General features: G+C 38.5%; 1 protein-coding gene across 2 annotated transcripts; it reads left to right on the top strand.

Moving 5' to 3' along the window:
- Positions 1-229: 229 nt before the first annotated feature.
- Positions 230-20,766, top strand: PLA2G15 (phospholipase A2 group XV). Of its 2 annotated transcripts, none has more exons than XM_082320493.1 (6): positions 230-434; positions 8,491-8,647; positions 10,111-10,229; positions 11,819-11,917; positions 12,334-12,558; positions 16,488-20,766. In XM_082320493.1, exons 1-6 carry the CDS (start codon positions 296-298, stop codon positions 16,997-16,999), a joined length of 1,251 nt encoding a protein of 416 aa, XP_082176619.1. In that variant the 5' UTR covers positions 230-295; the 3' UTR covers positions 17,000-20,766. The 2 variants fall into 2 exon arrangements, with proteins under 2 accessions (XP_082176619.1, XP_082176620.1); XM_082320494.1 differs by lacking the exon at positions 230-434 and adding an exon at positions 1,295-1,526.
- The last annotated feature ends 6,698 nt before the right edge of the window (positions 20,767-27,464 follow it).

Here is a 27,464-nt window from a genome sequence, read left to right as displayed (position 1 = left end):
GCGGGCTGCTGCTGGCGGGCGGGCTCCCGCTGGCGCAGGCTGAGGCGAGGCCGCCCGGCCCGCCACCGGAGCCCTGCGGGGGCCGCCGCGCGAAGCCAGGCCCCGCGGCGGCTCGGGCTCTCCGCAGTCGGCTGGTGACGCCTGCGGGGGCGGGGCCGGCTGCCGGCGGGGCGGGGCGGGGCGGGGCGGGCCTTTTTCTGGCCGGGCCGGGCGGCGGGGCCGCACAACGGCGGTAGCCCCGGTGGAGCGGAGCGTCCGGCGGTGGCTCCCGGCTGCGGGGTTATGCGCTGGGGTGATGGTGCCGCCGGCCGGCGCTAGGCTCCTCCCGCGCTCGGGAGGCAGCCCCTTCCTCAGCCTCCTTCTCCTGCTGCTGCTCTGTCCCGGCGGCGGGTGCCTGCCGCGCCGCCGGCCGGCGGGGCCGCCCGTGGTGCTCGGTAAGAGGCGGGGGGCGGCGGTGCGTGCGTCTGGCGCCGCGGAGCCTGGTCGAGCCCCGCTGCCTCTGCCGTTGCGCCCCTGGCAGGGAGGCGGCGGGAGGCCTGGGGCGCCGCGGAGCGCGGCGGGCACACTGCGGGGGTGCGCGCCGCGCCCCGCCCGGCCGCCGCCGCCGCCGCTCTCCCGGGTGTTTCGCCGAGCGACCCCGCTTTGCGAGCGCTCCGGTTGCTGTGGGCACCGGGGGGCGCCGGCCCTGGGCGCGGAGCGTCTTCTCCGTAGCTCTGGCCCGGCCGCGAAAGCGAAAAATACAGGCCCGGGGAGGGGGGGCCGGGCCCCTCGCATCGCACGGCGGGCAGGAGCGTGCTGAAGTGTCGGGCTGCCTTCGCTCCTCGGCGGGCACGGGGAAAGCAGCGCTCGGTCAAGCATGTTCTTAGCTCATTGACCACACCAGACCCTCGCTTCTCAAGTTTTTACTCTATACGAACTTTCCATAAAAGAGGCTGGACTCGGATGTGGAAAGAGGAGTGAGTGGATGTTACAGCAGACAAATGAGAAGCACTTTAAAAAGAATAGGCTTATTTTATCACAACACAGGAGATGAACACTGATTACTGGCCTGTGGCTTCACCTGTTAACACAAAACAGTTTGTAACAAATATGTAGAAAGTATTCATATAATGGTTACTAAGTAATATTTGTTAGATGCTTTTTATGTCCATCGATAAGAAGAATCATGAATAAATTTTAAATGTTTTAGTAACTTGTCCACTGAAATTGTAATTCTTAAGCATTCTGACACATTAATTAAGTGCACTTGGTGATACTAAAGTCAGTAGTCTGTCCTGTGAATGTATTCAGTATGCTGGGTGTTCTTATTATGTAATTAACCTTGATGATAAAGGGGGAAGAAAAAGTAAGAAAATGGGAAAAATACCGGGAAAAGGATAATCGCTGGCATGTCATTCAGTTTAAGCTCCATTTCTTTATAATAATTTAGGCTCTGCTGTTGACTTTATTACTACTGTTACAAACTTCTGACATAGAAGGGTAAATGCTGGACAAGAACTCGATGCTGTGTATCTCAGGACCACCAGGTACAAATTCACAGTTCTTTATAGATGGCTGAACTAACTGAGAGGATGTAGAGTTGGAAGAAGAAACTGCAAAAGGATGTCCTCAGGGCTGGAGTTAAAATGTGAACAAAAGTTCTTTCTGTCTGAAGGTTAGAAGCAATCTTTAACCAATCTCTCTGCTCTAATGCTGGGTTTTAGCGATAAGCTTTGGCTTATTTTTGCAAATAAGTTTGCACTTATTAGAGTGCAAACTTTTTGATGAAAAAGGTGATAGTGTTTTAGTTGCTGATCCAATGTTCAACTCTAGCTATGAAGGAATCAAAGAAAATTGAAAAGCAATTGGGATAAAGGGATAGTGATTATAGAAGCATGGAGTTACTACTGATGGAACTACTGTAAGTATGTGTGTTCCTTAAGGATGCTTTTAAAAACCATGGCTGACCTATGTTTTGTTTTCCTAAGAGATTCTGGTAAATACTGCGTGGCTGAGGACACATTCATCAGTGAGTGGTTTAAAATACAGACTTTCTTGCTGCTAAAGTGAATTTTCATCGAACACTACAGAACTTGCCTCTCTTACTATTCTAGTCAGTGTCTGCATTTTAAAACTTGCTGTTTGCTGCTGCCCAGTCCTGGCCTGTCCAGAAAGTGAAGAGTAAATGGGTTTTAACAGAAATCATTTTTCTGGGTTGTCTGTATGGTTGAGAAAGTAGGCGCTCTTAGGGAGTGATTTGCTGTAACTCACTATTGGTATTTAAAATACCATGGGGTTTTGGTGTACAGAAATGACTGTCGCTGTAAAAACACCTGCACTAAGCGCTTAGCTTCAATTAGATGTGACATGGGCAGTGAAGGTCAAACAAATAAAGGAGAGGAAGGAGTGACTGTCGGTCACTCACTGGTGCTGTATGACATGTTCTCACCTCGATTCTAGTTAACTTTTCATGACCTTTTCTTCACCCTTCTTGCATATGTGACATGTTTAAGATAAGCTTTTTAGGAATTACTGCAATGAGGATGGTAGAAGGGTTTAGGAGAATTATTTAGAGAGGAATTCTAAGTGCTGGCTTAGCAGAGGTGTTTGGGAGAGGGGAGGAAAAACACATGTTGCACTGGAATCACAAATGCAAAAGGAGATTGAGAGGTGCATGCAAGGCTGCATTATACAGGCCTGTACAAGCATGAGATGGTTTTGGAGCCCATACAAGAGGGGAAAATACAGAGTTGATCCTCCTGATTTATCAGGCTGGCATCTAGACCCTTAATTCCTCATATGTGTTCAGATTTTAAATATGTTTTTATCTTGTAGTAAATGTGGTCTCATGATCTAAGCATTCACTCTTGGTCTGTTTGGAAGTTAAAACCCATAAATAGAAAGGGGAGTTAACAAGTTTGGTCTTATTCTGAGCATGGCAAGTTGGCCATCTGATCTTAAGGAATAAAGAAGGAAGGAATGCTGTTTAAAGCAATGTTATCAACATAACGATCACTTCATAAATGTGTTAGACCAGTGATAGCTGCAAGACCCAGTGTAACTTGCTCTCAAATTTTTTGTGTAATGACCACACTTGCAGTTGCAACCTGTGCTTACCCAAGTAACGGAGGAGGAAGTAGAGCAGTATTTTGCAAATATGGGACGTTGCTTATATATAGGTAACTTTGTTCTGCTCCCTAGGTACTAACAAAAATACTGCTTCTAGGAATATCAAACTCAAAACCAGATGAGCTGCTTCAATACAACCTTGTAACTATCTGCTGTAGTTGTGGTGGCAACAGATCGCAGGTTTGTAGAGCCCCCTAACTGGCTTACGTGAAGTGTGGTTCTGTGAAACAGCCAAGCCAATCTAATAGCTCATTAGTGCTCCCCCAGCTTTCCTTGTGCCTGCTTATTGGCCACTTTGTGGAGTCATTTGTCTGGCTAAAGCATGAGAAAATTAACCCGTTGAGGAAGAAGTGATTAATTTTGTGGGTGAATTACCTTAATGGAGGAGCTGGCACAAGGAATGTGCCATTTGGATTAGGTTATTTTTTAAGCTGGTTTGTGCATCATCAAATGGTGCGTTAGTAGCAGGAGCTACTTACCTGAAGATCATGTTTGTGCATACCAAGGGAGCAAGACCAGGGACCAGACTTGACATGGGTAGTAATTGACAGCAAAATACTGCAATGCAATTGCTCAGTTTTCCCTGAGATTTAAATAACAAAGCATCAAAGGGTATTCATATAATAGTGGCCCTAGAGAAGAAATATGAGGTAAAAGTCAAAACTTTACTTCCAGAGTCCTGTCCAAAGGCTTGATATCAAAGACACAATGCTCATTAAAATGTAGGGTGATTGTCTTGGAGTTCCTCTGTCAAGTGTTTTTGGGGAAAAGGGGACTACTTAAGATACTGAATTGCTTTCAGGCCTATTTTTAAGTTTCCTATTCAGCCAGGACAATATATTCATAGAGGAAAATCTCCTTTAAGAACCAGGACAACCTACTGAATACCTCTGCTCTAGTGACAGTATCTACTAAAAATATACGTATAATATTCTGTATAAGTACTTCTGGATATGTGCTTCATGTTTACATGCAATTATGGTATTTTTGCACTTCTCTTATCAGTTTGGTTATATATTCAACACGCTTGTCTTCTAATGCTCGCAATAAGAAGTTCCTTTATTTTGTGACTGTTCTTCCTTCATTTTCTCATAGTCCATCGATAATCACTGCATACTATCTCATGTCTTATCAATTTTGGGAGTTGATAACCTGTCCTTATAAGATCAGCGGTGGATTCACTGAACTCTTTACCTTTTAGAGCTGACTCAACACAATTACTATATCAATGTTCTGATACCTTCTGCAAACAATTTGTTAGAAACTTGGCTAAAGTTTTCTAGAAAGACACCTAAATGAAGTTTGTTAATAATTGATTTTCATGCAAAAGAGGTTTGTCTGTGAATTCCTGCTGACTGCTAATTGAGGTGTGTGTGTGTTTGTATGGTCAGCTGGCTAGATGTCAGGAGTGATTTAAATGTTTATGCCTCATGTGATCTGAGGTATCTAGGAGTATCATGTGAGAAGTTGTTTGCTTTCTTGTTTCTAATTTTAAACACAACCCTTTTCTGTGGCAGTCTGTCACTGAGTCTGCCTACTTCGAGACATTCTCCTTAGAGAACTGTGGTCAGAGTTTAAAATTAATTTTCCAGAAAACTTGGTTCATTTTGAAGGAAGGCTAATTTATAGAACCAAAAAGATGTCAGTTATTTGAGGAGATTATACCACTAAAAAAGTTAAGATAGTTGCTATATATTCAAAGGCATCTGCATTTCAGATAAAAGTAGTAAAAAAAGTACTAATTGATGGCCTCGTTGCCACACAAACAATAGCATTCCTTCCCCCCCCCCCCCCGTTATTATATAGTACCTATATTTTATTTTTTCCAAATGAAATTTTAAATCCCCCTATTTATGGCTTTTGTTGAATGTTCTTTTCTCTTTGTTTCCTGAGCAGTATTAAGGCAAGTCACTTTCCAGGGTGCAATTTGCTTATTGTCTTCTGCTGGGAACTGTGAATCAGTCATTAAGGCTTAAGGCTAGTGATAGGCAGGAGTACCAGTGTATCCTAAAGCTTGTTATTGTAGTTCCTACACTTGGAAAGGTCTGTAACCTCTTTTAAACTCTCAAATGAAACTTGTAAATGTGCTTTCCATACGTTTTAATCAAACAAGAACACATCCCAGAAGGACATCTACCAGTTTTGTCGTGGCAGTTGAGGAAAAAAAAAAAAGGCAAAGGATACTATAATATTGGAAGTGAATTGGGCTTATCGATGTGTTAGAATGAGTTCTGTTGGGATTACCATCTTTGTGAAAAATGAGAATATGCTAGAACTGATACATCATCAAATCTGATGGAAACAATTTTTTCTGCTGGATATGAAATCTCATCATATTTCCAAATGACACAGTTCAGAAGTCAATACACATGTTACACAACTGCAAATTAGGGAAGCAAGGGTACTGCTTGAGGTCTTTTCTTGGACATCCAGTTTTAACCAGTACTGATGTATTTTGCAGAACTTCACTTGTCAGTTATTTTGTGCATTTACGGGGTCAGTCTGCAGGCTTTAAAAAGTAACAACTTTCTATAATGTTCCCAGCAAAAAGGCTTAGAAACTACAGATACTGGTAGACGAGAGGATGAGGAGAAGAATTACTTATTGATTACCCTGCCCACAGATGCTTTCTGTGTATGGTCTTTTGTATGGCAAAAGGAAATATGTTTTTCTACTGCTTTCAAATTCCATCACAGAAAATTCAGAAAGGTATGTCCTTATTCTACAGAATTAATCTTCAATGGGATCTTTTTTTTAACCTGTAACTTATCAAAAAGCCACTAAGTAGTTCTTCAGCCAAAATGTAAATCATTAACACTTAAATTGGGTGGGGTGAGGATTGAAGATCTTGCATGTTTCTTTCCATAATCTGAAAAATCCAAATTTACATTTTGTTCCTTATAGCTTCATCATGAACCCTCTTCAGCTTGCAGAATATACTTCGGAAAATAAAACATGAGTTGTGAATTGGTGATTAGCAGTTTCACTGTTAATATGGAAATGTAAACCTGAAAAACTTTTTTATTAATCCCTGCTTTATAAACAAACAGACATCACATCTGTACATGTGACTTTATTTTTTAACTGCAATACTGTATCTTGGCACAGGTGGAACTTGCCCCTTATCTTTTGTTTAGAATTAAATTAATTACCACTTTTCAACTTGTTCTTTGTCATCCCTTGGGTAAAAATTAATGTGTAATGTTTCTCACCTGCTCTGAATTGGACACAGGAGCACAGCCTCTGTCCTCAAGAAGCTTGAGGATAAAATGTCTTAACTAAATTAAACTTGCAGTTAATTTAAGATCACTCCATTAAGTCTAAGTGAGACTTTGTACAGTTTCCTGCTTTCAGTACTCTTGCTGATAAATGCATCTTGATTATAATCTTAAACTTCTTCAGTTGTGAGTCTTCCTACTCTGAGCGGGAGCGCTTATGATTCAGTGCTGTTTGGAAGCCTCAGCAAGTTCTTAAAACTCTGATACTTCAGGTGTTTGTCTAAGTTTTTGAAAGGTATCTTTGCTGGAAGAACTTTATTTTTACCCAAGGAAATGAGATTCCAGGGTAGAACAGAATGTCACTCTTCTACTTTGTTTTGCATTGACACTGAAGACAAAATCAACCTGTTCTGTCCTTGGCAGGTCTGCTACTGAAACTGGCCAGCCATGAATGATTGATATAAATAGAATTACATTCTGTTCCTTTTCTAATTAAGAGCTCTGATTCAGCACAGGCACGAGACTGTGGAGCTAGCTGTTGCCTTATAGTTCAATAAGCAATAACTAAACGGTATTTCATGAGGTTACAAGAGTGAACTTCAGTAAACTCTTTCTAGGGTGTGATGCAATACTATAATCTCGCTTACTATGCTTTCCAGTATATCAGAGTCCTTGAAATATGACCTAAAATAAACTGTGGTCAGCTACTGGGTCTTTTAACGTTTCACTTAAGACTACAGCAATAAGAACACTAAAAACCTAACGAGAAAGTAGGGGTAGTTAATAAAGAAATCCTGATATGTATCTTTTGTGGTGGGACATAACCTGCAGTGGTTGAAGGCTTTAAGACTGTGGTTGTCCAGGTCTGTATTTAGTCTGAAGTTCTCTCCTTTTTTCAGTTCTGCAATAAGTGTTTCTCTGAAAGCATATCTAGGGGTCCAGGTAAATTAGGTGTTCCAGTAAAGGTTATTATCTCTTTCTTTAAACCATTGCTAAGAATCAGTGTTCTATAGAGCTTAAAACTGTTTTGATTAAATAATTTACTGAAGGAGGGGAAGGAACCATATGGGTAGGCCTGCATTAAAAGAACTTCAAAATTAAACATTGACAAGTAAATAGGATACAGTTATGCACACCCAAAAAAGGTGGGGGTGTGTGGAGCTGAAAGGGGCAGGAGGAACCCTTAAGAAGTGCCTAACTCCTACATTTTTCTAATACAGAGAAACTTTTCAGTTACTGAAGTATCTTTGCCTTTCTGGTTCTTGAGGAAAAAATGATTAACAGAATACAGAATGTAGGAAGTTTCTCTGGAAACTTGCTGCTGAAAATTGGAAGAGTGTTTTTTAAGCTTGGTTCTAATTTAGAAATAATATTCCTGTCTCCATCTAGTGTTTAAAATAAATAAAGGAAAACAAAGCTTCATCAAAGGACTACTGGCACTTAGTATATGCCTTAAGAACAGTGCACTTCAGAGAGGGTGCAAATACAAGACCCTTCCCTCCAAGTATTACTGATATAATGTATCAAAAAAAAAAGTGAACATCAAAACTGTTATTGCATCCAAACCTGAATGGAAAAGATACGAAACTATGTATTTGGATTATTATGCTAGCCAACTAAATCTTGTGTAGCAAAAGTGCGGTTGGAGGTGAAGAAGTGAAAATAAAAAACATAAATGGAGCTGCTTTCACTTTTCACATTTATGTCAAACTGATAGTTTGCAGGCAGCTGTTTAAGGAGAACGGAAAGACTTGCATGTGCAGTTGTAATACTCTGCAGAAAAAATTCTTTCAGAAAGATTCAGTTTGCACTTTAAAACACAGTTAATTTTGATAATGTCTGAGACCGTCTGTTTTTCATACCCATGGCCTAATGTGACCTGTTCCTATATAGTCTGCTCTTTGAAGTTATGAACTGTTGATCCAGAATTATTCTACATGGTGGCTCCTCAGCTATTGATTTTTGAAAATCTAAATATTTTCAGTGGAAAATGTGCATGTGGTACTTGGTTCTTATGTAATATTTTTTTATCCAGTTACAAAACCTAATGGTATCTCTGGATGCAGTGATGCTGCATATGAGGGCTACAGTATTAAGATGTGTATATTGGAATGCAAAATGTTACACACTTCAATTTTAAGTGTCTCCTTTTTATATCTTACAGTTCCAGGGGACTTAGGTAACCAGTTGGAAGCAAAGTTAGATAAGCCATCAGTAGTGCACTATCTCTGCTCTAAGAAGACAGACAGTTATTTTACACTCTGGCTGAATTTAGAATTGCTTCTGCCTGTCATCATTGACTGCTGGATTGATAATATCAGGTAAGACCAGAAATGTTGCTCTTCACAGTTATCTCCTTTCCTTAGACTGACATGCTTTGTACAGAATGGCCACCTTAAACTTTCTTTTCTGATTCAAGACCAGTGAGAGAAATGACTTGGAATTCTGCTAGGTAGAGCAACAGGATGAATCAGAAGATGTGGCTGTGTTCCATCTGAGGTAGCTGTTCATCACTGATGAAAAGCAGAGGTTCTTAGTTTATTCCACTTTCTCTCCTACCAGTGTTGGTTTGGGCACTTACCAGACAACTCTAGGCTTATCTAAAGCAGAACATTTTCTGCTTTTTTGATGAGTTAAGCTTTAATGAGGCAAGGGGGAAGGAGGTACATCGGGCAGCACAGAGGGGACAGGCAGGAGGAACATCAGCTTGCACTTTTGCTGGCGGTGTGTCATTAGAGAGCAGTGTCATGGGCAGCTGAGACACATGGGGTCCTTCAAGGGCAGTCTGGAAGTCTCTCTCCAGAATTATTTTGGTTTAAAACATTGCCTAACTTAAAGCTTCCAGAATATTTCATTGTTCAATCTGCTTCAGTAATGTTCCTGTAAAAAATCATGTAAGTATCTCTATGAAAACAAGAAATATTTAGCTCGTGCAATTTAAAAATATTGTATTGGCATGTTGCTCTTTACGTGAATATATCAAGCTGTTGTGTAGTTGTACCTCTGCTTTAAGTCTTGCTACATGCCTTACAGGTTAGAGATATTTTTGGTGTGTGAAGATTTGAGTATCAATTCAGATTCTAAGACTCCATCTAGGGGTAAAAACTTGCATTCAGAAATAGCAATTGTATTGATATGGTATTAAAAACAAACAAAACCCCAACAACAATAATAATTAAAAAAACCCCAACCCTGACTCAATGCTCCAAATTCTTCATATCTCAAACTGATTTGAAAAGTATCACTCAGTATCTCTGTGTGTTTCCTGAGGTACCAACTGTTATTAGTCAAGAAATATCAAGTATTTCCTTATGCTGGTATTGGTGTTCTAGTTAAACAGAAATTAATTATTTTTTCTTGAATTTTTCTGATACCTGATTTTACAAGTATTTTATCTTCTACTGCTGCATTCTTATGTTCTTGACAAGTTTTCTCCATTATGTGACTTGATGCAAAGTGAAATGGTATAGAACTGTATGAAGTACCTTATATTCTAAAGGTGAAGTTCAGCCACAATTCTGTACACTCAGTTTTATAGAGAAGATGTCTCAGATTCCGCATGTAAAGCATTAAACTAATTAAAATAATTGTTTTCATTGTGTAACCTTTTAGCCATTAGACTACTGTTATCGTGTCTGCCTTTTTTTTTTTTTTTTTCTTTCTGGGTAATAGCACTTAAAGTTCTTGTTACTGCACTCAGAATGTAAGACCCAGTGTAGCTCAGAGTTGTGGTAATACAACATGTTTCATGTTTTTCTCTCTTTTTTTCTTCCCCGCCCCCCAGGCTGGTATATAATCGAACAAGTAAGACTACAGAACCACCAGATGGAGTGGATATCAGAGTCCCAGGTTTTGGGCAGACATTTTCCTTGGAATTCCTTGACCCAAGTAAAAGGAGTGTTGGTATGTACAAGTTGTCTGAAGTGCTTTGTCACTTGTAAGATTTTTCTAGTGTGTCTTTATACAACAAGCTACTGAAATGTGATTTCAAATTGCAGTTCTGTTTAGAAGTAGAAAAACAGGTTGGTGGTTTTTTTTTTGTAGTAGTAGTAGGGTAGCACATGGGTCACTTTGCTTTTAAGTGTTTCCATTGCATTGTATTGTTTTGTCTGTTGTTCGGCCTGATAAATTGAGACAAGATGATTCCATGTTATTTAGTCTTGTGCCAAATTTAAGTTCTCTGGATGAAACTTGAGTAGGTACTTTGAAGATGGGCACTTCTGGAAAATGAGATGAGTTGAGTAGAAAATTCTATGACTGAAGCTTGACAAGCAAAAACAAAATAAACCCACTTCATTTCAGCTTAGTTGAGTAAGATGTTCTTTGTCCTTAAGAATGAGTTAATGGGCTTGGGAGATATGGTACCACATTCTGTAGTTCCCTGTCTTTTGTCAGTGTGGGAATAATCATGTAATTACATTTGTGCTGCAAAAGATTTCTTCATTAAGTGTTTTCAGGTTTTTTGTTCTAGTGTTTTTGTAGAAGTCATCTTTCAGAAAACACTGAATCTGATAAGCTTTTGTGAGTTGTTGTTAGCTGTGGCTGAAGACTTAAGTAATTTAATAGTTAGTAATGCACTGAGCTTCACACCATGGATTTCTTTTTCTTTTCTGTAGGGAGCAATCCCCAAAAGGGCAGTAATGTGCTTAACAATCATCACTAGATGACTTATAACTAGAACACGGCCATGTTTAAAATTGCCTATGGTCACTTCAGGGACTATATGATAAGCATCCAAGACGAACGAGTGAGGTTCTGCTCAAAACTTAAATATGACTGTGATGTTCAATAGGATGTTTTGACACTTAATTTTTCAAGCTGTCACTAGATGCATTTAATTGTGGTAATACTTACATCCTATGTGTGAAAGCTTGTAATGTGTAACATCTTTCAATATACGGCCAGTCTGCAAATGTTTCCGTTCTTTGCTATTAAAGCATTATGTTCAGTTACTTAAGTCTTAGTCCACTACCTGATAGACAGAAAAATAGTTTTGAGGTAGTTCCCAGAATTTTGCCCTGGGGTACGCTGTAAGCATTTGTTTCCAAGAATAAATGTTGGTGAAGTCCAGGCCAACCCTTATGAATGCATTATATACCCTACCTGAAGTTAATTGGCAATCAGCAAAAGCTAGGACTCTGATGTAGTAATTCCGAGCTGTATTCTTTACAGTTCAAGGGTGAGACGCACTTCTGCTGAGGAAAATTTACCCGTTTTGTGTATGCGATGTTTTGCTGCCACACTTGTTTGATAGATCAGCCAACTAGTAAGAAGTTTTAATAATGGTGTTCTCTCACTGTTAGGGGACAGCAGCATAACTCATTTTAATATGCAGCTTTCTAGATTGTCAAAGACTAAGACTACAGTTTTCATGTCTATATGTAGTATCAGAGATAATGCCTCCAGAACTAGTTTGTTTCATGACAGTGTCTGATGGCTGCTTCTAATGCTAATCTTCTCACTGTTCTGTTTCTCTTATCTGATGTCTACAGGCAGTTACTTTTATATGCTGGTGCAAAGTTTAGTGGACTGGGGCTACAAACGTGATGAAGATGTAAGAGGAGCACCTTATGACTGGCGAAAGGCACCAAGTAAATAACATTGTTACTTGAACAAAATTTTGACTCTCCCAGCCAGCAAATAATGTTTTGGGTCCCTTCTCCCATCCCACCTGTACAATTATACTTAATTTTGACTAGTTCTTGGGGCCTGGGTACCCCTGGACCCAGATGAAAGCTCTGTGGTGTGGTTTCTTTTTTTTTTTTTTTGCTTTGAACAACTTGCTACTTAAGGCTTGCTTAAAACCAAAACAACAACAAAAAACCCACACCACCAAAACACATTTCCACAAAAACACCCACCTTTCCCACTTAATACTGGAATTTCTGTGCTCTGCATTATTAATTCCACAGACAGTTTCAAAAAATAACCTTTTAAAGAATTGTGTTGAAGTTCAGCATTCACAATTAATAATTATAACTCTGTAACCTGTGTATGTTTACTTTAGATGAGAACAGAGACTATTTTGTGGCCCTTCGCAAGATGATAGAGTTAATGTATGAGCAGTATGGAAGTCCTGTTGTCTTAATTGCCCACAGTATGGGTAATATGTACACCCTCTACTTCCTCAACCATCAGAGTCAGGATTGGAAAGACAAGTACATAAAGGATTATGTGTCATTAGGCGCTCCATGGGGAGGAGTGGCTAAAACTCTCCGTGTGCTGGCTTCAGGTAGGTAATTTGAAGGTTTGTAATGTATTTTGTTAGTAGTGCAAGATACTAACTAGACTTTTAACTGTAAGACTGGAGGATGACTGTTTAAGGTACTGTGAAGTTAAACATAATTTTTTCATAAGTGATGGCAACTTGATGTTTCAAGCCTTGTGACCAGACTGCCATTCTTTATGTTCATGGCAGTGGACTCAGGTTTTTATATGCCTTAACCAGGAGCTGTGTCCCCTCTTGACCTCTACTAACCTCTTTTCAGCAGATTGTTGTTATCTGCTGTTTGGCCTGGTGTCTGCTATTTCTATCACTTATGCCTCCAGCCTGATTGCTCTCTGTTCAGCATTGCAAAGCTAACAGGGACTCCAGAGCATTCAGTAGTTTCCTTTGATCATACGGCTGCTTGAGGTTAACATTAAGGGAAACTTGCAGACGTGGTTGGTGAAGTGTTGCCCATAGCACAAATGCCTGTCTAAAGTTGTAACTCTACAGATAAGGAAAGTGAATCTTTGAGATCTTGGGTTTAGCATATTGGATATGCCTGAGACTAAAAAAAATTGAATAAAGCATAACATATTTCACTAAGTAATGGCAAATGACTGATGGAAAAAGGTTCACTTACCCCATCATGTGATACCATAATTATTTCATGTGCTTTGGCATTTAGTTTGTGATGTTTCTGGCTTGCTATTTTAGCTTGTTTCTGACTTGCTAGCTTTGGATATCACTATCTTCTTCCTAAACAAAGCTGACATCAGAAGCTGGACTTGATCAAAATGCAGAACACACAGCAAGTGCCAGCCATGCATGGACAGATGAAAGAATACTTTGCTTAGCAAAGGCATTTGATTCTGAATAGTAGTGCACAGCTCAGTTACTAATTAAAGACTTAAATTGGATGTTTGTATTGAGTTATACATTGTTAAATCTATTGCAATGGCACTGTAAAAATTGATTTGCCTTTTCCCACAGGCTTTGTCTGACAAGTTGGCATGCTACACAAATGTCAGGAAGTGATCAATGTTAATATCACCTTCATAAAATTCCGCATGATTAAACAAAATTCCACACTCCCAGAGTTCTGTTGGATTAAACTTCTGTGCTTCATACTTGTTTATCCTTTATAATGCATCTCATCCAAAGTGGCTAGCTATACAAATGCATAACAAATAGTTAAATTTCTACTAAAATGTAGTCATCTTTTAATCTGTATGTCTGTTGTACTAAACTCTGTGTGTTAGAGCAAAAATTTAAGAATCATGTAGGAAAGTTAAATGGGCAGAACATAATATCAGAATGCACATTTTTAGGCTAGTTCAGACTCAAATATTTGTAGTAAATCACCATCATCAGGCCTTAACACTTGGATTACATTAGTCAATTAAAGAGTTTCTAAAATTGACATTATCAGTGTGTTAGTATGCAGAAGAATTGTTGCTTTAAAGAAAAATACTACGTTGCTGCAGGAAAGACAAGGGAAGCTACAAATGCATTCTTTGTGCTCTCATTCCTGTTCATAATATGGTAATGGCTAGGAACTTCATGTCAAATCCACAGCTGTGTTATCAAAGTGGTAAACAGTACACAGGTGTAATTATTTTCTCTAGCTCTTCTGTGATACTTTCTGCTACTTATTAATGTGCTTTGCAGGATTAATACTTTATCATTACAATTCTAGGCAAATAAAGTGAGGGTGTTCTTCCCACTACAGTGAGCAAAGATAAAGTTTACTGTGGTGGTTGGCTTTTGGTTTGTGTTTGGCTTTTTTTTTTTGTCAGCTTGAGATGCTAGCAGTGTCTTCTTGAGACCTAATATTTTGTTCACTATAACGTCAAATGAGTTTTGTGCCTGCTGACTTAAGTGTGGTCTTGGCCGTAAGGTACTTCTGCACTTCAGAGAAAAGTAAAGGATTTGATAAGCATTTTGTAACAGTTCTGTAAGAGAAGACTGGAATAGGCAGGTTCTGTGTTTGATTATTCTACTGGAAATAAATTTTGTACATATTCATCTCATTGTTCAATTCAGAATTTGGGCTTGCTTTGCTGAAAACTGCCAAGTAGTATTCAGTAGCTTAGTGGTGAGCGTGCACAGTTAAGTATTTATACCACACAGTAATATGAAACCCATTTTTTAATATGAAACTCATTTTTCATTTTGTGATTCTTGCTGTGTTCCTTTCAATTTCCTTGTTATCTGTTTCAGACTTATACTAGCAATGTCTCCATATAGTCCTCCTAAAGACAGCATTAAAGACTGCTTTAGGTGTCCTTGCTGAAGCAATAGTGCCACCTTATGGAATCGAAAAATATACTTTGGAGATATTTCAGGAATAGCAGTTTTGGTTTCAGTATTTCAATGTTTATGGTGTGGTTGACCTGTATCACTATATGCTGTAACCACCTGCACCTAATAATGGAAAACTTGATTCAAGGTTCAGCTGACAAAAGAATTGAGGTGTGCCAGCCATTGTGATAATGGAAAATAGGTCTGATCAGACAGTCACCATGAATATAAACTCATCTGTCATTTTTTTAAAATTGTTTCTAGTAATCACTATAACTGCCATTTATTAAGCAGCTTTTACTTTTGTGAAGATGCAAGAACAATGGTTAAAATATGAAGGAAGATGCATATAAATTATAACTTAGTCATGTGTTAGTTTGAGCTATCTTTGGAACAAACTGCTAAGAAAACAATGGACTTGATGTCTAAAAAAAAAATTCTTGAAATATTTTGGTCAAACACTAGTTCTGTAATAAGAGTAAGTCTAAATTTGGTAAAGTTTAGCAATTTTGTGGGTTATTCAATATTGGATAATTTAAAACCTTTATTGATAATAAGCTCTAGCTCTCTAGATTTATATTATATTAAGAAAATATAATGCTTTGGAAAAGCTTGGCCAGCTTAAAACATTTCCCAAGTATAGTAGTTATCAACTGGTCTTTCAAGAATTGTTGGTTTTGTCTATGCGCACCCTGCCCCGCTCCCCCCACAAAGATGCACTTTAGGTTACCAGAGCTGCTAGAAAATGTTAGTGCTACATTAGAGAAAACCCGTGTTCTGAGCAACACAAGTATTTTAGCAGTCTTGAAATGCTGACTGGAAGGGAAGATGCTGATATTGGCAATTTTCCATGGTTCCCACCAGAAGCTAGCAAGCTCTACCTCTTCTTTTGCCAAAGTACTACCTGTAGAGACTGAATTGGTCATTGAGTGCAGCATTCTTACTTGATAGCATAAGCAGAGACAGTAATACTTGCTTTGCTTCTGTCACCTTTTATGACAAGTTATCTTTTTAGGTAACCATTAAGAGTCTGCCGTTTTCTTTCAATTGTAGGCATGTTCTGGTAGGTTTCATTACAAAGGGAGTGCATGAACTGGTAAAACGCTATGTCAAATGGTAAATAAACCATATAGTAATTTTTATAGCTATCCTGAATGAACTACTGCTACTCTGCTTGTTTTGAAGGTGCAAAACTCTAAAGTCTCTTCATGAATTCTTACGTGTGTGGTTAGTAGTATTTACCTGTTCTTTAAGCAAAAACATGATGTAGGTACCAGAATCGCTGTAAAACACATTTCCAGAAGAACATTTAAGACAAAACTTGCACATGGTATAAATAGTGCCTAATAAAAGCTGATTTCTTACTTGGCTAATATAGGAAATATTTTCTCCTTTAAAAAGAGAAGTGTTCTTGGTTTGTCAGTCATTCATTCATGAACTTGTATTTAAATTTGTAAGTTATCAGAAGTTAGTTTGCAGATGTTAATTACCAAGACAATCACAGATGAGGGAAAAACTTCTCAAATTGTCACTGTTAGCAAAGGGAGTAATCTTTTTATTCATGTTATCACTGTGCGTGGTAATAATTGCTGCTGCTTGAGATTCATGCATTGCTTTCTGTATAATGGAATTCCACTTTATTTTTTTTTTAGGTGACAACAATAGAATACCTGTTATCAGTTCACTCAAGATTAGAGACCAGCAGAGATCAGCGGTTTCCACAAATTGGATGCTTCCCTACAACTACACATGGCCTCCAGATAAGGTCTTTGTAAGCACACCTACAGCTAACTACACTCTTCGGGATTACCAAAAATTCTACAGGGACATCAATTTTGAAGATGGCTGGCTCATGAGACAAGACACTGAACCCCTGGTCTACCAGATGACACCACCTGGTGTGCGCATACACTGCCTTTATGGTACTGGCGTGGAAACACCTGATTCCTTCTATTATGAAAGTTTTCCTGACAAAGAACCCAAGATTCTTTACAGCGATGGGGACGGTACAGTGAACTTACAGAGTGCCTTGCAGTGTCAAAAGTGGGTGGACATGCAAAAACAGGAAGTGGTGATCTTTGAGCTTTCAGGAAATGAGCATATTCAAATGCTATCCAATGATACTACTATCTCCTATGTGAAAAAGCTGCTTTTTGATTTGTGATACCTTGTGTTGACAGTTATTTTCCTCACCTGTGATGCCTTCCCTTAAATATGGGAAAATGCTTTTTAATCCCTTGATATTTAGATATTTGAATTATTTATTTCATTGTTATTTTTTAAGGCTGTGTTCAAGAAGTTGTTTGGTGTCCTAAATGATCGTGTGTCTCTGGTTTGTGTTTATGATACTTCATGGTATTTTCACATTCTGCAAATTTGGTGAAATATGCATTTTGGTGCCTTTGGTGTTGTGTCCAATATTCATACAGACTTTTGTTTGGAGATTGTGCGGCCCCTTGGCACATACTACATAGAATCATAGATACCAGAGTTCCTTTGTGTGGCCTTTGCAGGGTTTGGAGTGGGAGGGCTAGGAAGGATTGCAATTTCAGATGCCCATAAAACAAGGGCATGGTATCAATTTGGGAAGCACAGTAAACTTTTTAAAGGGTCTTGCATATTCCGATTCACAGTTCCCAGTACCTTAGTTTGTAAATGTGCATATCTACTAGGTAAGATAGGGAAGAGGTCTGCCTGGTACTGTACTACCTTTGTCATAATCCAGCCTTTCTTTTATTGCAGCTTTTGGGGAAAAAAGATAGATGTGTGAATTACTTGAAGCTGCTTATTAGGTATCATCTTGGGTTTTTTTTTAAAGAAGAAGAAATTGTTTGCTCATCAACTTGTAGAACCTGATTACATACAGTCTGGAGTCTGAGGGATTCTAACCTTGTGCTTTATTTATCAATGAGGGAAAGAAGCTAAACAGTGGCTGGTGCTTGCCATAACCGTAGCTGTGTGGAGTAGCACATAAATTAAAGCTAATTGAATTGAATACTGGCAAACAATCCATACAGTGCAGAATTGCATTTCTGGGTGAAAAATGATCTCCTGTAGTGGAAATGATAATGGCTGGTGGGCATTAATTCAAAAAGAAAAGTGAACTTCCTGAGATGGGGTGGGGAATGGAAGCCAGCATAATACAGTACGAGGTATAGACCTTGTTCTCAGCCAAATACTTAGGCTCTGATCCAGTTACTGACCAAGTAGTGATCGGATCAACATTGCATTCAGCTGAAAAGAAACTTTCTGTTTTAAGACTAAAATTCACTTCCCATAGATTAAAAGTTTCATTATTGCTGTTCAAGAAGTTGGGATACACTGTTCCTTAAATGTTTCTATAAATTGCTGAACATGCAATTCTGTTAATTTCCTACAGTATTGCTTTACTCAATGTTTAAAAAAAGTCAACTCTGAACTCCACAGACATGATAGCCTAAAGGCCATTATATGTAATGACCTTGATTACAGAAGTCCTGTTGGAGAAATAGTTTCACCTGAAGATTCTCTTTTGCTTGCTTTAAAACCAGTCACCCAGTTAGACTGCACTTAGTTTTCTGAAAACACAATTTTCAATGCTTTAAAAATGCTAGGTCCTCCAAGAAAAATGTTTTAAGAGTTTCAGAAACTTGTCAGAACTATTGAGGATTCATTACTTAAACTGAAGTTGTCTAAAGGGTAAAGTTTCTAACTATTTTGGTAGCATGCACAAAATGTTTGCTGCTATTAAATGTATCAATAAGATGTGTTGAAATGACAGGCTTGAACTCTTGTTACTGTAGAATGCAAACATTTTGGCACAGGAGGTAGGTTTAAGGCTTTAAGTTTTAATTCAGAAATGACTTGTAAATCCAGAAGAACTTGAACTAGGGTCATGGATAAGCTAAATATCTTCCTAGGTTTTAACTTCCTTATGTTGCTTCACTTTCCCCCTGAGTTTTCCCTATTACTTTTTGTTGAGGGAGAGTACACATTTTCCTGATTTTTAAAATGGAACATTTATCTTGTCCTCAGTTGTCCAGGAACCTACAGTTCAGCAGCAATATTGCCTCGACTTTTCCAGAGTAAGTACTGAGTTGCCCCAAGCCATTTGCAATCTGTAACTGTTGAAATGGGGAAGGGGGGGAACAACCCACCCCAACACCACACAAACAAAAAACCACTACCAAAACCCCCACAAAAAAGTCCTTTAGCCAAGTGTTCTATTTTATGCAGGGCTGTCAGCTGGATAAGCTTCAGGCTGGTGTTCCAAGACTGCTCAAAGATGATAAAGCTCTTCCTGTGGTCTGACTCAATTTTTGAATAAATTGCTATGTTACTGGTTTACAACAGAAAGAAATTACAGAAAACAGCTTATCACAATCTGTATTTCTTGCTGAAGTAGAATGCCTGTTAATAAGCACTGGAATGAGTGGAGCTGGAGGCTATATTGCAGGATACCAACATGGGCATCAAGGGCTGAAAAAATGAGAAAAGAACATAGGTAAACAGTTCTTAACCTGAACTGGAGAATGTTTCTAAGCTTCATTTAGATCCTTACCCATTAATTGGTGGCCTTTTCAGTGTCATACCCAGAGTTTAGCTTCAGGGTTTTTTGTGATTTGAAGTTCTAAAAGACATGATTCCAAAAGATGATCTTCCTTTTTTTAATTCCTTTTTTCCTTTACTACTTTCTTAATACTACTTTTTGTGCACCAAAAAAAAAAAAGAAATATCTTGTTCTTTTCTAATTTTGGCAATCTAGTACTGTTTCTGAGATCAGCTGACTGTATCTCTTACCCTAAAGACTGGTAAATCGGCTCTCCATTAGTAGACAAGCCCTAGAGTGTGTCTGTTTAAATAAACTTGTGTTAGTTAACTTGGTAAAATGAAGCTGAAAGTTTTTTCAGGGCTTTTTTTTTTGTTTTGTTTGTTTTTGTTGTTTGTCACTATAAAGCCTTGTTGTGCAAGAATGTGTGTACCTGAGTTCAAGTACTGTGTTAGAGCAAGCACAGTGCTTCTGGTGAGATTTTGATTGGTGTGATCGTTCTGCAGGCTATAGTTCTGTTTTACACCCAAAAGTTGTGATTTTTCTACCAAATCATCTTCAGCCCTTTCATTTTCAGTTTCTTGCATATTAGGATGGACTTCTCATTGAAAAGTGAATGCAGCAAGTAAACTATATTATTCTAGTTTTTGAAACTGAACCACTTCACTCAGCATGTTGAAAGTGCTTACTCGCTACGGCATGTTCCTCTACATGGCAAGAGTATTTAGCATTACTGTTACAGGCCTGCTAGAGCCATGTGCACTTGAGCATTCGAGATTCTTGTGGGGGGAGTGGTCTGAAGAAATAAATCTTTAAGGAGAGGAGAATGTGGCACTTCCTTAAGAGAAAAACTCAGGTGCTTTGCCACACTGCACAGTTTAAATGTTTGAATTTACTGACATATCTTTGTTATACTTAAGACATATTGATCATGTCTCTCTCTTTCCATAGTTTTTACTTGGTTTTATTCTTCCAGGATATCTTCAGAAACCAAAAATAGTCTTGAGGACCAAATGCATTTCTTATTTTTGACAAAGTGTATAGAAAATGCTGAAGAAGCTTTCAGCTGTCATTGTAATACTTCTGAAGAGGTTCAGAGTCACTATGTGATTCTGTTTAAAAACAGAAGGCTTCAATAACTAGCAATAATTGCAAAGGACTTGCAGACCAAAGGAAGGAATGTTTGGTATTAAGGTAGTTCTTGGAGCACAGTGTGTTCAAGGCCCCGTGAAATTCAGGGAATGTTTGGCAATGACTTTGCTGCTCTACACTTAACAGTATTTTGTATGGAACATATTTGAGACCTAGCATTTTATATGCTCTTTTTGTGTATGAATGTATTCAATAGATTTTGAATATTTTATTGTCAAACTTTGATAACATAATAAAGTTGATCTAATACAGCTTGTCTCCTGTTGTGAATACTGTGTTGTCTCACTGCTGAGATGGAATGTCAACTTGTTGCTGTTTTTCTTCCCCATGGATTCTTGGTGTCTCACTTTCTCAGAGTAATTGCTTCTTGGTTCATCTTCCAAATGCGCCTACTGTCTTGTGGTACATTTGGAGTTCTCTGTTAATTGTTCTTGAATTTATGGAGATGTGGGACTGAGAACTCAATTTCTTTTGTTTGCTTCTTTCTTGCTCATCTCGCATTAAAAAAAAAGTTCTTGGGATGCCTGATGCTTCTGTTCAGGTAATAATTTTGAAATTAGTTCTTCAGTCCTGAAGTATCCTAAGTGCTTGCAGTTGCCTTTATGCTGTTGGTTTCCAAACTGATCCACAAACCCATGCATGTTGACCATACAGTTTCATGGCTGTATGAAACAATCTTTTTGCAGTTAAAAACAGTGCATTGTGGCTCTGAAGAAACTTTAATGGTAGATGATGATTCTGTAGGGCAAAGAACCCTGGAAATTATCTCCCTTATCAAAGTAATCTAAAAGCCTGTTGGACAAGCATAAGTCCTGTGGTGGTTGGCCTGGATTTGTACTAACCTATAGTACAAATGATTGCTTATAACTCTTGAGAAAGAAGAAAAAATGATGAGGCTGAAACTTGCCTTGTGAGGGCTTTTTTTTTTTTCAAATGATAAAGGCTGTAATAAAAGATGAGCTCTAGTGACTGCTGCTCCTGTCTGTGCCCTAGATCTCTATTAATGGGACATCTTGTCCCATACAGTTCTTGTTTATGCCTTCCTGAAGGTTCATTGACCCCGTATGATTGCAGGAGAACAGGGGGAATGTGGCCTTCCTCCAGCTCCCTATTAAAATGGGGAAAGTCCTGCACTAAAGCACTGTGCCAGTTCTTGGAAGAAGCTGGGAAGGCTGAGAGCACAGGGAAGGGAGGACAGAATGACAATGGAGCCTGGCTAGAGTGGTGCTAAACCATGTGAAAGACTGGTGTCCAGTGTAATGCTAGAATATTGATGTAACACTGGTGCTAGTTCGGATTGTACATCTTTCAAATAATAAAGTTATAGTTTCATATTGCCTGATGCTATTTTGCTGTGCTATCTTAAATGCTTACTTTAACAATGGGATTACAGTTTTGAGAAATTATGTTGACTTTCTCTTTTGCTTGAATTATGGTTTTCCTCCAAAGTTCTAGCTTAATAGTTTCCTTTGTTTTAAGACTAATTTACTTTGTGGTCATTCAGATCAACAAATGAGAATTAAGTGGAATGTTTAGTTCCCAAATCAGCATTCAACAGGCAAAAGCAGAATGTAATATGAGCTCAGGAAATCCAAGAAATTCATCAAGTGTTTTACTCAATGTTTTAATCAAAATATTGATGTTAAGTTTGTCTTAATGGTTTGTCTATATTGATGTTCCTTGCCAACTTCTTGTTCTACACCATGCAGGATCTGAGCAGAATATCCCAATCCTGAACTCTTCCTTCTCGTGTAACAGGTGATCGCTAACTTAGTGTGAAATAGTTTAAGCAAGGTACCTTCATTTCAGGTTTTAGGGATTAGTTCTCAAATAGTTGAAGTTTAAGGTATTCCCCCCATGCCAGCAGATTTGGAAGCAATAGTGATGTCATACCAGTACTTCTAGCACTTTTGCAGGTTCTGTTCAGTTTGTTACCAGTTAAAACAGTACTGCTGGCACTTTCTCAGCATTTAAAGGTGCTTGATGTGGGTCAGTGTCACTCTCGGCTAACAATCATAGAAAATAATGTTATTTCTAGAACGATCTGTGTACTGGAGCAAATTCTTAAATTTAGGTTTTAACCAAAGACTGCATAGCACATTACTGGGGTTGTTAAAGAGCTACTGCTGAAAATCTGGAAAGGAGCAGGTAACTTTAAATGTTAGGGTACTGGAAAGCCAAATTATAAATAAAATACTTGTGTAGCCTTGTAAGTTGTTAACAGAGTGGCTAGTGAACTAATGAACCTTTGTACTTGTGTTACCTGCATAGATAAACACTTGGCCCAGTTACAAAATTACTTCTTTTTATGTGAAGGGAAGCACATTTTGTGATGCAAAAAAAAAGTGAGCTGTCTCCTTTTGTAGAAAGAATGTTTAGCATGAAATACAGGGGGGAAAAGGCTCAGAAGCTGGGAAAAGTAGAAAAGTACAGTAAGCTAAAATAATATGAACAGTAGCATAAAGTCCCTAATGAAATTTGAAAACTGAATCACTTTAGATTAAAAATGTAAATAGAAAATACATTTTGATGCCTTTGACAAAGCAATCCAACTAGAAACTTTCTCTTACTGATTAACGATTCTTCAACAGCCCAATTTATGCAATGACTATTAGTTTCGATGGACTTAATGGATTTGAGAAAGCTGTATGTTATGCACTTTATATATGAGCCTGCATTTGACTACTGTGACTTGAACAACTTAGAAATCTAGGCTTTTGCAAAACAGGGCCATCTGACAGAGCTTGCATTTGTGTGTACAGCATTGAGCCTTACTAGTGAAAAACACTTGATGATTTTGCTCGTCTTTAACAACTGAATTAAAAACCCAAACCAAACAAAAAACCAAAACCATAAAACATGCCCTCCCCAATCCCTCAACGATATCTGACCACATCTTAAATGTCTTTTGAGATGTGTTAACAGAACCAAAAGTGTGTTATAATTTTCCTGTCTGTTATACTTCAACAGCATTCCTATCATATGCACCAAAGAGTACCTAGCTGCCTCAGTGGAAAAAGTGTTAAGGCCAGTCACTGTTTCTCACCCAGGCTTCACAACCACTGTTGAACTGCCCACTCCTGCAATGCAACTAAGATGGTTGAGCCTGTGTGATTGTGCCCAAGAGATCTTTTCTTTATGCTCAGCTACTTCTGTTTCTCATTCTGCCTTGACTAATACCTTGACAGTAAGCTACTCTTTGTCAAACATGAATATGGAGGTAACTAATGCAGTGGATGTCCAAAGACACCAACTGTCAAGACAAACAGGTTTTATCCACCCTCTCAAAAGTGATAAATATGAAAGGTCAGCTGTACCCTCTGAGGGTATGGAGCTGATAGCTATCCAAGACAAAATAAAAAAGAACTATTTTGAACAGGGAAGCCAAATCAAAGTAATCCTTGATTTTGTCTGTAATCAAAGCTTGGGGAGAGTGAGTGTAAGATGTTGCTTCTAGCAATTTTCATAATAGTTGTAATCCTATCTTTCTGGTAACTTGCTGCATTGCCTTGAGCAGAACCTGACCATGAGTTTTACTTTTTCCTGCTTTCTGTTAATTCCAGGGCTACATTAAATTTAGTCAATGTTTCTACAATGCTTTAGAATATGCTAGTGTACTCACTCTTAAACACTGAAAAATCAAACTACTCTGCCTTTCTTCCCCCAACTTCATGTAATTGTAAAGCTTGCTTACAAATTCTGAATTTGTAACAAAAGAAAATGGGATGTTCTCAGTGGTCAATGACTTTTGAGCTTTTTGTGTGTGTTCATTTAAATCTTCTGTTTTAAACATGAGGGCTTAGAAAGGCAATGGATTTTTAATGGGGAGAAATCACGGAAGACTCGGTGACATCATGATCTTGAGGCTCTAACTGCTTCATCAATTTCTCATGGAAATTTTTAGAAAGCATACATCTACTTTGTCTGGAAAAACCTGGAAATTTTGGAATTCAAACATCGGCAACGGTATCTAAAATCATAGTTTCCCTCCTGGGATATGCTGCTGCTTGTGTTAAAATTCTGTGTGCCAGGGACTCTTTTGGCCGTCAAAATCGGTATTTATTTCACTTCTCGGAAATAGCCATAGGATTGTAAGCATGTTTTTGTAAAGACAAACGTTAACTAACTAACTGTTTCATGCAAATTTTGGCTCTGGCTTTGCCATACAGCTAAGAAAGTATCCACTAGAGGGAGGAGTATCTCAACAAATGCTCAGGTGTCGTGTCCCGGCAATGAATGGCAGAGCTTGGTCATGGCAGTGAAAGTGAAGGGGGAAGAAAAACATTCCGTAGCATGATGGCATCAAGGAAAGTTATTTACCTGACCTTAATCCAATATATTTTAATGGCAAATATGCAGCACTGTCTTTCTACTTCAATCTGCCTATTCTCCATTAGAAAGGAGTGATGTAGGAGTACGCAGAACGCTTTGTAAATATTGGAGGAACTAAGCTAAGTCTGAAGTGCCTCATGTCCTGGAGAAATCTCTTTCCTATACTGAAACAAAACATCAGTTCCTGGGGAACTGAATTAAGAGGAGTAACACCTAGTTTTTCTGACGCCATTTATTCCCAGATGTATACTAGATGTGAGCCACATTCAATAATATGAAAACCTCAGTTCTTGGGAAATAAATATGTTTGTGTAAACTTATGTCTTTTGTACTGGTAGACATCTTCAGCAGTCAGTAGCGTTAGGGACTTGTGAACCTCAGATAATCCGAAGGCATTAATATTAGTTATGTGTTTCACATCTCCTATAAGTTTTGTTTCTGTGGTTGTTGTTTTTTTTTTTTTTTTAATTGTATTTGAGCAGCTAGAACTGACTGGAGGGTGCATTTAATTCTACAATGACTGTGATGCTGTATTTTTCTTCTGTAGTTGGGAGATGAAAGATGGGAGACTTAATGAATGCAACTATACAAATACTTGGGTTTTTTTGGTTCTCCTGGTTCAGACACATTGCAATTTTCTTCCCCAAAACTTTCAATACTTTTTGTTTTATAGCTTTGCTGTACAGGTGGGCTGGCTCAATGGTGACATGAATGATCCTCATAAGTCTGACAAGAACTGTGACTTGTATGGTTTGAATTGACATAATGCATACTTTTATGTTTTATATCAAAAATGCAGTAGAGGGCAGTAGTATGTAAGCTACAGAGGTTTTTTTGGTAATGTTGAATGGCATCTGTGTTAATTTCACCTGAGAAATCCAAGATTACAGGGAAATGAAGACCTAAGTTTGATATCCACAATGTTTCCTGTTCTGAAGCAATTGTCCATATGCAGATTCTGCTTTTGGAGGAACTTTAAATAGTAAGGCAAAGATTGTTCTATCTGACATAAAAAGCAAGAAACTTCAGCTTGATTCAAGCTCTGAGTAAAAGAACCTGCGGCATGAATTATATATCCACCCCCCTCTACATGCTCAGATTAAAGCACAAATTGGTCGTTGCTGTCAGAAGTCTGAGCATTAAGTGTTGTGGCTGCACACCAACAATGATGCATGCATCTACATTGTTGAGTTTTACAGGTCTGTAACCTGTCATTCTGATACATTCTTCTCTAACAACTACACGGAGTGGATGTACAAATACTCGGTGTACAGTACTACGATGTACAAAACAGATCATGTATTTTAAAAAAAGTGCTGCAAATGCTGCTGGATCTGTTTTCTTACTGCACTGCTGAACAATGGACAAATTTTGTACCTCAAAGTTTTCACTTTGCCTGTAACCACTGACTCACACCTAGTAACCTTTCTGGGAAGGCAGAATTATTGACCAAGCTGCAATTGCATGTGTAACTAAAAATGTCACCTTATGTGAGTAAAGTGTAAGTATCCACAGAGTCATCAAGCCAGATGGCAAATTCAGCTGCATGAAAATACTGTGCCTACAGGCTAAGTATTTTCATCACTATTATTATTTTTGAAATTGTGCTGTCTGAGGTCGTCAAAGAAGGATTCTAATACAGGTCTAAACAGTTTGATTAAGATGAGCCAGAAACACTACTGTTATCTTAGCTGTGCTAGCAGATTCATTGTACCTGTATAAAAAAAGGCAAGATAGAACATAGGAAATATCACTAAATACTTAGGCTATCATGACTGGAGCAGATTAAAGATGACAGTGGAATCTGAAAACAGGTTTGGGAGACAAGGCTGGCAAGGGGCAGTAATAAGGGGTCCCTGCCTATCCACATGGCAAGGGCATACTTTCATGGACCAAACCAAAACATGCATTGGTCACCCCTGCTTTACACAGTTCAGGTGTTTGAAAGGCTCTTTGGAAGGTGAAATTGTGTAGTGAAGTGTTAAAGAGGTTTTAGTGAGGGTAAAATGCTAAAGCAAAGAATGTAATAATCTCTGGTACGTGTGTGAAATTCTCATTTCTGTTGTACCTTCTTCAGTCTTGAGCTCTTGCAATATTTCTAGATGAAGGGTTTGACACAGACACAGGTAACTTGTTCAAACTCCATTAGGCAGAATCTAATCATGTACCTTTAATTCCAAAGTTAGTGCTCTTTTCGTTAAACCATCTTCAGTCTACAGAACAAATCATTTGCTAGAGAGTAAGGGCAAAGCTGGCATGCTACTCTTTGATAGAGGAAAGAATACTTGAGAAAAATGTAGTGTGTGAATGAATGCATTTTCTGTATAACACATTTCTTGTTAGTAATTTCATCTTGCTGAACTAACTCTAAGTTCCAAAGCAGTTAATCCCATGTGAAGATAACACATCCTTGATTTTTCATCTACTGGTAAGTATTGCAGTACATGTCACTTCACATTTTCTATGTTTCTATTATGTCTGTTTGTACTTCTATGCCAGACTATGATACAATGAATAAAACCAGAATAAAATATGATAAATATAGAACATAAAAGATAAAACAAAAACATTCCATTAAGAATCTCTCAGTCTAGTTTTGGCTCCTAATCCAGTGACT

Source organism: Platalea leucorodia (genome assembly GCF_965183815.1).
Source record: "Platalea leucorodia genome assembly, chromosome: 8".
Taxonomy (NCBI): Eukaryota; Metazoa; Chordata; class Aves; order Pelecaniformes; family Threskiornithidae; genus Platalea; species Platalea leucorodia.
Note: the sequence above shows the minus strand (reverse complement) of the source record. Positions and strands in the feature narration are given on the sequence as shown.

Bases quoted from the DNA above. Each gene is read 5' to 3' on its own strand.
- PLA2G15 (XM_082320493.1), top strand. From the start codon at position 296: ATGGTGCCGCCGGCCGGCGCTAGGCTCCTCCCGCGCTCGGGAGGCAGC. The intron at 10,230-11,818 runs GTATGTACAAGT...TGATGTCTACAG, and splicing joins CCCAAGTAAAAGGAGTGTTG to GCAGTTACTTTTATATGCTG. The intron at 12,559-16,487 runs GTAGGTAATTTG...TTTTTTTTTTAG, and splicing joins TCTCCGTGTGCTGGCTTCAG to GTGACAACAATAGAATACCT.